The sequence below is a fragment of the Gymnodraco acuticeps genome, unplaced genomic scaffold (genome assembly GCF_902827175.1).
Source record: "Gymnodraco acuticeps unplaced genomic scaffold, fGymAcu1.1, whole genome shotgun sequence".
NCBI lineage: Eukaryota > Metazoa > Chordata > Actinopteri > Perciformes > Bathydraconidae > Gymnodraco > Gymnodraco acuticeps.
Genome location: NW_022991144.1, coordinates 314,383 through 326,452, shown reverse-complemented (window position 1 = coordinate 326,452; position 12,070 = coordinate 314,383). Strand labels below are relative to the sequence as shown.

General features: G+C 42.9%; 1 protein-coding gene across 2 annotated transcripts in view; it reads right to left on the bottom strand.

Annotated features, from left to right (window-relative positions):
* Window positions 1-11,794, bottom strand: part of glg1a (golgi glycoprotein 1a) — a 44,391-nt gene extending 32,597 nt beyond the window's left edge. Inside the window, exons 1-7 of one of the 2 annotated variants that reach the window (XM_034237249.1) lie at window positions 11,374-11,794; window positions 2,691-2,720; window positions 1,623-1,709; window positions 1,242-1,457; window positions 853-1,056; window positions 586-657; window positions 317-503 (exon numbers count right to left, since the gene is read on the bottom strand). In XM_034237249.1, the coding sequence (XP_034093140.1) occupies window positions 317-503; window positions 586-657; window positions 853-1,056; window positions 1,242-1,457; window positions 1,623-1,709; window positions 2,691-2,720; window positions 11,374-11,712 (1,135 nt within the window). In that variant the 5' untranslated portion in view covers window positions 11,713-11,794. The remainder of the gene's footprint in view (window positions 1-316; window positions 504-585; window positions 658-852; window positions 1,057-1,241; window positions 1,458-1,622; window positions 1,710-2,690; window positions 2,721-11,373) is intronic. The other variant, XM_034237250.1, reaches the window with a different exon arrangement.
* Between the last annotated feature and the right edge of the window lie 276 nt (window positions 11,795-12,070).

The following is a 12,070-nucleotide window of genomic DNA, read 5'->3' as shown; positions in this document are numbered from 1 at the left end:
CATTGATGTTTATTTATCAAAATGTCTTGTGGAATGTTTTGTGGAAGCTTCAATGAATATCGTCACAATCTCAATAGAGAAAGTTGGTAAAAGAGGCTGGATGTTTGATTAAATGTATATCGCCCAGCCCCATAACTCGAGTCATGTTGATGTTCCCTAGATTAAGGTCAAGTCTACTCTCCCTTTAGCTTCGTTTCGGTCTCCATCAACTTCAGAAAAAAAGACCTGGCTCTTAATTTGACTTTACGTTTCCCAAGCTTTTGTGCTGTAAATAAACAAGGTTTGTCAGGACCCTGATGTGTTCTCCCCCCCTCACCTCGGTGCACAGCAGCCTCCAGGCACAGCAGCAGGTAGGAGAGCCGGGCCTCACGGGCCCGCGGCAGGTTGTTGTCCAGGCTGCAGCGCTGCTTCCTCAGGTCCGCCTTGCAGGCTTTAGCCAGAGAGTAGCTGACTCTGTAGTCCTGAGAGATGAGCTTCTGACGCGTGGTCAGAGCGTCACGGCACTGACAAGGAACAGGGGAGTGTTAGTGACTTAAAACAAGTTCTCTATCATCCAGAGTCTAGAGTTATTTCCTCTAAATATACCTTTTCTGACATGGCCTCCTCAAACTTATGATTGAACAGACACTTGTAGACTTTCCCTTCTCCTGCCTGAGTCTGTGGAGAGGAAAGATAAATGAGAAATTAGTTAGCAATAATCACATTTGAGAATTATAATAGAGTTTCCAATCCCACATTGTATTTGTGCTTTTACTCCAATTTGCTTATACATTTGGTGTAAACTCAGCTGCTGATGATCCCATTACATATTATTTGATATGGTCTGACTGTAGAAACTTGCAGCGTCCTTACGTTCGGACAGAATCTCTCGCGGTCGTCTCTGCAGGAGAAGTAAAGGTGACGGTCGAGGTGAAAGTCGTCTGACGACAGCTCGGCCACCCGCAGGATCGCCTTCTTACACTCCTCTTTGATTGGATGACCGTGATCCTGCTGCTCCGCCTCCCTCACCAACGCCTTCTCCAGACAGGAGATGACTTCGCCCTGGGAGTGAACGTCCTGACGCGGAACGGAGGGAAATGACAATGAGTAAGTAAGTTAGAGAGAACAAGAACAATTAAACAAATGGCAAAAGGCTCCATCGAAACTCTGAAATGTTTAGTTGCTCACAACAACAAAAACAACCTGAGGGAACAATCAACATTTCTACGGTCTTGTTAATGAAATCTGTCAGATTCCCTCACCTTGTGTCCCACGTTGATGCTGCCGCAGTGCAGGGTGTTGATGTCTTCTTTACATTTGTCCATGAAGCCGCAGATCAGTCTGTAGTCGCTGAAGATGATACTGGTCATCTTGGTGATGTACTGGTTGCACTGGTACTCACTGACGTTGCCACGGTGATCCACCAGGCAAGACACCAGGTAGCCCCTCCCTCGCTCCTCCTCGTTACACTCCTTTATCTGAAATTGTGATGGGTCATAGGGACAGAATGTATTTAACCTTATCTCTAGATTACACGGTTAGGGTTTTTGTTATAAATATCTACATATGCTTTCTGCATTTGCAATACTGTAAAACATTTTAATTAAGCTCTGAAAAATGTTCTGTCCGTAGTGCACACTGACCTCAGCGATAGTGCTCTTGCAGACCTCCATAGCCACCGACTCAAACTTTGGATCTGTGGTCAGATTGAGTTTATAGTTCCACAAGAGCTGAGGAAGGAGAACAACATCATTAAAGTTTCAAATACGTATACAGTAGACAGGGGGTCTTCATAGTATGACACCGTGAGGGCCTTTCCTCAGTCAAATCTTGAAAAAGCCCCCCTTTAGTTTGCTGGTTTAGTTTCACTCAATTCCTGTATACCTATGGGATGATGATCATGTTACCTTATCCTAGACATTCGACAATTTAGCCAAGACTGCCTAATAATGTAGTTTGACCTATGTGTTTCTATGGAGAGAGCCATGGTCTCTCGAAATGACTGCTATGGTTTTATTTCCACTTTGACCTTGTTCACCGCTGACCTTTCAACGGACAACCAATCAGATGTCAGCGCTATGAAGCAAGCAACTTAAACAGCCTTTTTTTATTAAATCACTTATCATGTGAAAGCAGTTTAAGGCATTAATTAGTTGTTGGCTCTGGTGGGAAATTATTATTATATATTTCTTTACTTCAATACACTGTGTGCACGGAGCACACACTGAGCCCAATACTGACCATGAAAATAGTTGTATCCCTAAAACTAACTATAACAAGTATTACATTCCTCGAACAAGTGCCCAGGAATGGCTCGTTCGCATTAAGATACTCTTGTCTCTTTCTGTCTTTTGTAATTTTGTGTTTATTGTTTTCCTGCCAGCACTACTCCAGCTGCAGAGGCTAAGCTACCGAAATGACGTCAGCAAAACCAGTCTTAGTTTGTGCGTGAACTGTTCATTTCAGCCAGTGCTTTCCAGAGCTATAACTAAGAGAGTCCAAGTGGTCCATTAACCCTGTGGCGTTTTAAAAAAGCTGTCTGCCGTTCACTGCTGTGAACTCTGGACACTGAAGTTTTATCACCCAGAACACTGAGGCGAGCTTTAACAACCTGTGTGTGTGTGTGTGTGTGTGTGTGTGTGTGTGTGTGTGTGTGTGTGTGTGTGTGTGTGTGTGTGTGTGTGTGTGTGTGTGCGTGTGAGATTACTTACATGGTTACAATCAGGAGCAATATCAGATTCCTGCACAAAGACAGAGCAAAAGAAAGAAAATAAGTCAGAATTCAAACATTTGTGAATATACAAATTAAAATAATATAAACGTATTTTTGTAGATATAAGATACTCGCATAGCTGACAGTTAAACTCCTTACTAACCCTAACCTGGTAACAAAGGAATAATTCAACACTAGGACTTGGATGAGAAGATTGATACCACTCTCATGACAGTCAGGAGGTGGTTAGCCTAGCTTAGCATGAAGACAGGAGATAGCAAACCTAACGCAGTCTAATTGTTTTTATTGCCAAGTAGGTTTTCACATACAAGGAATTTGTTTTGGTGTATAAACAAAATGGAAGGGGTTAATTATTGACTGTTAAAGGCAACTAGGCATATTGTTGTATTACATTGCATATTGTATTGACAAACCTTAAGCCAGGGGAGGCCACAGAGAAGCTAGCTAGGTTAGCATCAGTTGAACTGAAAACCCTTAAAAACCCCAGTTCTGTTGTATCTATCTACACATTGTTTTTTTTTAGTAAGCAGCCTATTTTGCACACACATTTAGGACAGGGCACACGTTGTATTTGACTCCACACAGGATTAACCATAGGTGCAAGTCATTTCGCGAGGTGTTTCTTTAAAAAGCAGCCTTGTTTAATGAGTGAAAGAGCAACAACTCGGATAAGTATCCTGTTGATGAAATGATGGGAACATGTCTTGAGCCTACACGCTCAGGTGGATTGATTTGATATTAAAATGTAATTTCAGGCATAACGTGTTTTGCCTTATTAGGGTCTGAGACCTAGGTCGGCGAAGACCCTATTGAAATCGGTCGCGAAGCGACCGATAAACCTGCTAAAAACACCAAAAACAGGGAAATCGACCCGCAAAAGCAGAGAAAATGTTCGGAAATGATGACGGCTGATAGGCTGGGTTAGCCCAGTCACGTGGGCGCAGCCCACGTGATCGAAACTCGCATAATTGATATCGTACGATCTATTTAGTCGCTCGCGTAGCGAGCGATAACCATGCAAAACCCACCAAAAACAGGGAAAAAGAGGGCCAAAAGCCCATTAAAGATGGCCGACATCATGTCGGGACGGCCCCTACAGTGAGGATCTCCCATCCACTTCAATGTTAAATCGAACAAGATTGAAATTGGACGGATTATTCATTATTATTATTATTCTTATTTTAATTCTTTGCGCGCACTTTTGACCCCCGCCACATATGTCAAAACTCACCAAATTTTGCACGTGCGTAAAAAGTGTGGCAACTTGAAATATGTTATTGGTTCCGAAACTTCACGTAAAAAATTGCGTACGACACGTCCATTTACGCTTATAACGTGAAGCCGGCAACTTTAACTTTCACGTAAACAAACACAAATCCCTACGCATATCTAGAGTGCGGAGACCAACAAAAAAGCCTCTTGGAGGAATATAAAATAACGTACAGGAAGTCGGCCATTTTGAATAATGTGTCGGAAAAACGCCATTTATCGCGTTTCTCGTCCTCCGCGCAAAATCTATCTCCTCCTAGGAACTTTATCCGTACGACTCCAAAATCGTTGGCTATGTTCGCGAGACATGGGCAATCTTAAGTTATCACAGGACTTTTTTTCTTTCGCACGGCATAGCCGTTATTTGTCGCCAAAGTTCGCGTTCGCTCGATTTTCGGCGGTCCCTCGCCATGGAACACGATGATGTCATAACTCCAACTGACATACTCTGAACGCCACCAAACTTCACATGATGCCTTACACTACAGCCCTCAACAGCTCTAGGTGAAATCTGACATTACTTTATTTGGCGTTACCATGGCAACGGATCCTTCGCCATAACCAACGTTGTCGCTGTAACTCCAATGGACACGGTCCCATCGTCCCCCAATCTTCACTTTTATATCACCGGTACATGCCTCAACAGCTCTACGTGAAATCTGAAATCTCACCGTACGCCGTTTCCATGGCAACGCATCCTTCGCCAAAAAACACGATGCTGCTGTAAGTCAATGGAAAATCTTCCAAACGCCACCAGACTTCATATGATGGCTAATGGTCGGGCCCTCAACAGCTCTATGCAAATTATGGGATGTCATCATATGTCGTTGCCATGGAAACGCTTCCTCGCCAATAAACCTCATGTCGTCCTAATTCAATGGAAAATCTTCCAAACGACACCAGACTTCAGACTATCATTAATGGTCCGGCCCTCAACAGCTCTACGTGAAATTGGAAATCTCACCGTATGCCGTTTCCATGCCAACGCGTCCCTCGCCAAAAAACCTGATGTTGTCGTAATTCAATGGAAAATCTTCCAATCGCCACCAGACTTCACACTATCATTAATGGTCCGGCCCTCAACAGCTCTACGTCAAATCGGAAATCTCACCGTATGCCGTTTCCATGGCAACGCGTCCCTCGCCAAAAAACCTCATGTTGTCCTAATTACATGGGAAATGGTCCAAACGCCACCAGACTTCACACTATCATTAATGGTCCGGCCCTCAACAGCTCTATGCTAATTATGGGATGTCATCATATGTCGTTGCCATGGCAACGCTTCCTCGCCAAAAAACCTCATGTTGTCCTAATTCAATGGAAAATGGTCCAAACTGCACCACACTTCAGACTATCATTCATGGTCCGGCCCTCAACAGCTCTACGTGAAATCGGAAATCTCACCGTATGCCGTTTCCATGGCAACGCCTCCCTCGCCATGAAACACGGTGTTGTCCTAATTCAATGGAAAATTCTCCAAACGCCACCATACTTCATACTATCATTAATGGTCCAGCCCTCAACAGCTCTACGTGAAATCGGAAATCTCACCGTATGCCGTTTCCATGGCAACGCGTCCCTCGCCAAAAAACCTGATGTTGTCCTAATTCAATGGAAAATGCTCCAAACTGCACCAGACTTCAGATGACACTTAATGGTCCGGCCCTCAACACCTCAATATGACAATAGTGATAGTTAATAGTTAATTTTACTCAAAAGCTGTTGCCATGCCAACGCACCCCTCTACCTTAACCACCATATTGCTATAACTCCTGTGTAAATGCTACAAAAGTGTTAAAACTTCACATGTGTGCTAACTGTCAAGCCCTCGATACATATATGTGTCAGTTTTCAGATTTCCTCCAATTTAGTTGCTATGGTAACAAAATGGCCGCCGTGAATCACGGTTTCCTCATAACTCCAGTTTACATGCTCCAAACGCCACAATACTTCACAGCTTTTATAACGATGCAGCCGTCAACACAACTAAGCATATTATGGGATGTCACCAAATGCCGTTGCCATGGCAATATATCACCCGCCATCAAACACAATGTTTGCGTTACTGCTGTAACTCCTAAATATATAGTCCGATCGCCCCCAAACTTCACACGTTTGCCAACGCCCGACTCCTCCACACCTACCGTAGGCACACACGCCGACGTGCGGCACGTCGAAGACCCGCTCAACGCTGCTCGCAGCTTTAATTTGTGATTGTTGCTCAAAATAATAATGACGGTACCTTCAAGAAGTTAGAATGAAAAAGATGGCGGTCATTTTGTTTTCAGGAGAGTTAAATCAGTGGTATTCCAAGATGGCACAGAGAGTGAGTATTCAACCCTCTTTTAAATATCTATTTCAAGTCACAAAACAAAATATAAATCTTACATACATTTCTGAAAAATCGTAAACATTGTGTACTCTTTTTTTTCAGCGTGTTTGTGTCAAGCTTTTTGTGTGTATGCATATGTGTGCTTAAAAGACGGAAACAATGGGAAACACACACACACACGAATGTGCCAACTGATCCTCCCACAACAAATGTCCCATTGAATATTTTGGTCAAAGTAAATATGAAGTAAGCAGCAGAAGCTTTCCGCACACTCCCACAACCTCCTTGACAATCAGAGGAAGAACAGCAGTAGATGTGTTTCTTAATGCTTCATTTTGCAGTAACAGGACATGAAAGCACTTCATGTTAGCTCTGCTCAGCCCACAAGAACAAAGGCTGCTACACCCTTCTTCTGACTAGTTCAAGCCATCATGTCCCCTAAATGTTTCAGAGACAGCGGAGCAAATGTAATGTGGAAGCAGACCCTCAGTGGCCTCAAGGATTAGAATAACCAATTAGCATTACTATGAGTTATTAATTAATAAAGGAGCTGCTCCATTTGCATCAAAGGCTTCTGAAACAAGCTCAGATGAATCAACTAGACTGATGTTGATTCATCTGAGCTTGTTTGTGACCACCACTCATGTGGTCACAAAGACTTATTGTGTCTGGGGTAAGGGGTGGGGGAAATGTGACACAACTCTAAACATAATGTGATACACTGAGAAGCTGGCACTGTGAAAGCAACCTCTATACATTTAAGATAACAAGAGCTTGATTGTAGATTTACTGTAGCAGTTGAACAAAATGGCAGTACCAGACCGTAACAGCCTTCTTTCATCTCTGAATAAAGTGACCAAGTAAAATACTTTGTCATTTGGAAGGAGTTCCTTCCAGTAATGGACCCACAGATAATGATGTACTATTGTCTAGCTTTAGCCTCTTCGAGCTAATTGTTTTTGTTGATACATTTACTGTTTTGGTTCCATCTCGCTATGATAACTTCACCATTTCACCTGCTGAGCAGCAAACAGCTCATACACACAGTTAGATACTATCTGGTGAACAAATTGTAGCATTTAACCGCTGAAGAGACATAACTAGAGGTTGGTTGAGACCAAAACCAAAAGGTTTCCTTTAATGATGGATGTTAAAGGGGCCCTAATGTGCTCATTTTCAGGAGCATATTTTATTTTGTGCTTGAATGTTCAAAAAGGTCTTTATTTTTCTCATACTGCCTGTGCTGCAGCACCTCTTTCCATCCCTTGTCTGAAACCTCTTGTGAGCCCTTCTGAGGGTACATTGTGATTTAAATCAAGAGTCAAAGAGTCCATCAAAAATGAATGTTGGGAACTGAGTGAAAAGCTGCACTGACAGACAGAGAGAATCTAATTCACTGTGACTTCAGAGCTGCTCTAAGATCCACATCATTATACCTTGTCAGCCTACAGTCAATCAGTGACAGACTCATTCAATGACCACAGCTGGAAGATGGCCACGGGCCTCTTTGTGCTGCTGCAAAGTGACTTCCTGTTTGGCAATTACTTCATAACCCGATGTCCTTCAAATGTTGGATTTTCAGGGCTTAAACAGACACAAATGAAGACTCAAACTGAACTGAAACCATGCGCTGCTATACTGACAGTGCTGCTTCTTGGCTGTGTGTGTGTGTGCCAGGGGTGGGGGTGTGTTTTTCTGTAGAAGAGGCAGATTTATAAGAGCCATTTACCTCTTCAGGAGGCCACAGCTGTTATAGAGTTGAAGCGGTGTAATTATCTCATAAAGAGGGCATCGCTCAGGGCCGCTGGAGGACTGTGTGTGTGTGTGTGTGTGTGTGTGTGTGTGTGTGTGTGTGTGTGTGCGTGTGTGTGTGTGTGTGTGGCCTAGCATTACTATACTTGTGGGGACCTAAATCTGTTTACATAGTCACGTGTGGGGACTCACCTTCCTTATGGGGACAAAATGGAGGTCCCCATGAGGGGAATCATTAATTTAGGGTGAAGACTTGGTTAAGGTTAAGGGTTAGGGTTAGGGTTAGGCATGTGTTGGTTATGGTTAAGGTTAGGATAAGTCTCCAGGAAATGCATGTAAGTCAATGTAATGTCCCCTGAAGAGATGTATACATGGTGTGTGTGTGTGTGTATGTGTGTGTGCTCGTGTGTTTGACATCAGCAATGGGAAATAAAAGGGATGACGTCAACACCAGGTAAAACTCTCAGTGACAGGAAGCTTTTTCCCCAGACATATGTACATCCGTTAATGTTTACAACGGTCCCACCATTTCAACCTCAGTCATTTAGCATTTGAAAGGAATATGAGAATCAGATTGACATTTTAACTGTTTATATTGTCAGCGTGATTTTGATGTTTATGCTGACATCGGTATTTGTGAGTATAAAAAGAAACGGCAGCACAAAAATGAACATGTCGTCTTTTTGATTGTGTTACACTAAAAGATGTTTCTCGTTTTGTATCCGACCTGTGGTGCGTGGTGTGTATGAGTGAGTGGAAAAACTGGACAGACTAAACTGGGTCACCAGACTTGCCATCGTCACATCTGATGTCTTCTGATAGAAATCAAAGTCCAACCCTCTGAAGCGAGTAGAAAAAAGGGAAAAGCTGCAACATTTACCAGAATGCTACTATAGAGATATTTGCCATTACTCATTGCCATTTAATTTGACAATGTTTTCTTTAAAACCCAGGGTAAGCCACTTCACAATTAATGGATTAACTGTTTGGTTTGTGAGAAAATATTGGAAAAATGTACATCACAAGTTCCACATTAAATCATCTGATGCTTGTTTTATCCGAACAAAGAGACTTCATTTATGATCCAGAACAACTAAGAAGAACAGCAAATCCTCACATTTCAGGAGCTGGAACAACCATCATTGCTTGTAATGTAATGTAACTATAAAAAAAAAAGCCTAATAACACAAATCTGACTCAAGAAAAAGAGAAAGAACTCCCCTCTCCCCAAAAAAGGAAATCTTGACCGAGAAAAGTAATGGAGGAATCATCCGGAAAAGCGGTATATTCGTCCTAATATCATTGATTATCGATTGTACACTTAAAGGAAAACCTGCAGTGTGTATCACATGTACTGTCAGAGTGTAATAATCCAAGCTATCCTTCTTCTAGTCTGACAGTGAGTGGTTTTGTGCCTGCAAGCATCCTACTAAACAAGTGGAGTCCAAAACAAAATTAGCAAGAAAAACCAAACATTCCACGCATTCACTTCCAAAAAATAAATAACAGCCCAAAAATGAAAGTGTGCATGTAGGCGGTGAATCTAAAAAAAACTGATTGTGATGAAAAATATTTGTTTGGCTTTTTCATCACTGAGAAACAAAAGAGACAAGAGAAGCAGGATGAGTGTGTGTGGTTTAACTTCACCCCAAGTCACCTGACAGTGATAACTACAGCTCAGTTGAGGTAAAGGACTGTTTAGATAGTTAACTTATTCCAAGTTATCTCAGTGGGTCTCAAACGGTTTGGTCACCATTTATGTAAACACATATTGGGGGGGGGGGGGGGGGAGTGATTAGTAAAATATGCATGAATAATATTAAAAAAAAAAACGTTAACTAGGTGAAAAAAGGTAAGATAAACTATTAAAACTTGTTGAGAGCTAAAACTAGTCTTTGCTGCTGCCTCAAAGAGGAGCAGGGGGAGAGGAGGGAGACAGGAGAGGCTGATTCAGGAGCCCAGACACACTCACAACTATAAATGAACCAAAAACAAATAGATAAACAAGTTTCAATGTTTTTTCATATTGGATATGGTAGCTATGTTATTGGTTATGGCCATGTTCTTATGATTTTTTAAAAATATATACAGTTATGTTTCATATGGGTGTAGTCTCTTTATTTCCCCCTCAAAATGCACCAGATTGATGCATTTAAGTCCAACATTTAAAAAAAAACTTACCGGGGGAGCATGCCCCCGGACCCCCCTATAGGATTTGAGGTCCACCCCCACTTAAAAACGTAACCCCCTAAATAGATTTGTGCATTTTTTTAAAATAGTAACCCATGTCCATATGTTTATTTTTGGGTAGTAGATTTAGAGGGCTATCACTATGGGCAGCAACGCTGTAAAAGTTGACAAATAAATCCAGCAAAATGGCACAAAAAACTGGTAGTGGCCTGGCTGGGTGTATAATTCCCGGCTTGACTTATTGTCCCAGTCCGGCCCTGCCTGACAGCTGGATCACACACACATGCACACACAGACACATGTCAAAGTAAACAGCTGCACCACAAACCTTTCCCTCAAGACAAATACTTTGATATCCAGGTGCCATTACCAGTTACACAGCTTTGGTAGTAGCACATGACGGCTTTTTAGGCTAACGTAGGAAATATAAAACATTCTAAGCCTGCAATGTATTTGGATTTTATTCTTATAGAGTTATGATATATTTTTTCAGACTAGCAAGTAGCAAATCAAGAGTTCCCAGACACCAAAGCTATGTCTTCAAAACCCCTTTTTTATTGACCAGTAGTCTATAAATCCTGAATACAGCTTGGTGACAGTTCTTTTAATACATGGACAAACACCAGACAACCTCTAAACGTACGATATTAATGTTGTATTTCTATGTTTACATTCTTTTTATACCCGTAACTATCAAACTCTTCGAATAGAATACATCCCCCACTTGTAATGTCTATGTTTTTAGCCGTCAGGTGAATGTGGAGTAGATACAGACGTGTCAAAATAAGTAAATACAAAAAACGACTATGTGACAGTGTGTTCACCCCGTGGTAGCAATCGCCTTGTTATGATGTTCTATTCTGATACAATAATTTGTTTCATAAGATGTGACATTTCAGAGGAACACATGGGTTTCTGATGCTCAAATGAACCTACGTTGAGTGTGTGTGCGTGGCTGCTCGGACACTGACGCAGGTGTCCCCCTCTCCATCAGCTGGTCACCCCTGCATCAGTGTCCCGCTGACAGCCGAGGTGGATCTAAAGCCCCGGGTCGACACACCCAGCAGATGCCTATCACCTTTCGGGGATGAGCGTGCACCCTGTCAGCCTGGCTTACCTCTCTGCGGTCCTGCAGGCACTCCAGCACAGCCAGGTTGTTGGTCCAGGTGTGTTTGGGGCAGAGGCGGGACAGGTCCTCCCGGCAGGCCTCCTCCTCCGACAGCTTCCAACCGGTCGCCCTTCGAGGCTGAGAGGCCCCAGCGGCAGCAGCAGCAGCAGCGGCGGCAGGTGCATCCTTGGCCGGGGGCTCCACGGCTCTGACAACGGGCGGGTTGGGCGGGTTCGGAGGCTCGGCCGGGCCGCTGACAGCCTTCAAGCCGAGGACCGAGCCGAAGCCCCATAGAGAGACGGACAACAACAGCAGAGGCAGCAGCGTAGAGTAACTGTACGCCGCCATCTTCACACCACTGTCAAGCTAGTTCTGGTGAGGCTTCATCACTTCCGGTCAGCTAATTCACAATAAAAGCATTTTGAGCAGCCTAAACATACCACATCCGGCCATAAAAAAAATACAATAACATTTGGGACTGTGCCCATTATTATTTATTTTAAATAAATTAAATAAACACTAATATGTTGTTATTCAATTGTGGGATATGTAATAGGCCTACTCATATATTTAATTTACGAGTAAATAGTTTAACTGGTCAGACTACTGCTTGACCTTTCATCTAGAACCCACCTCACCTCTGCCCACTTTGACAACCTAGGATGGCTTAGAGTAGACGACAGAGTACAGCTACTTGCAATGGGCC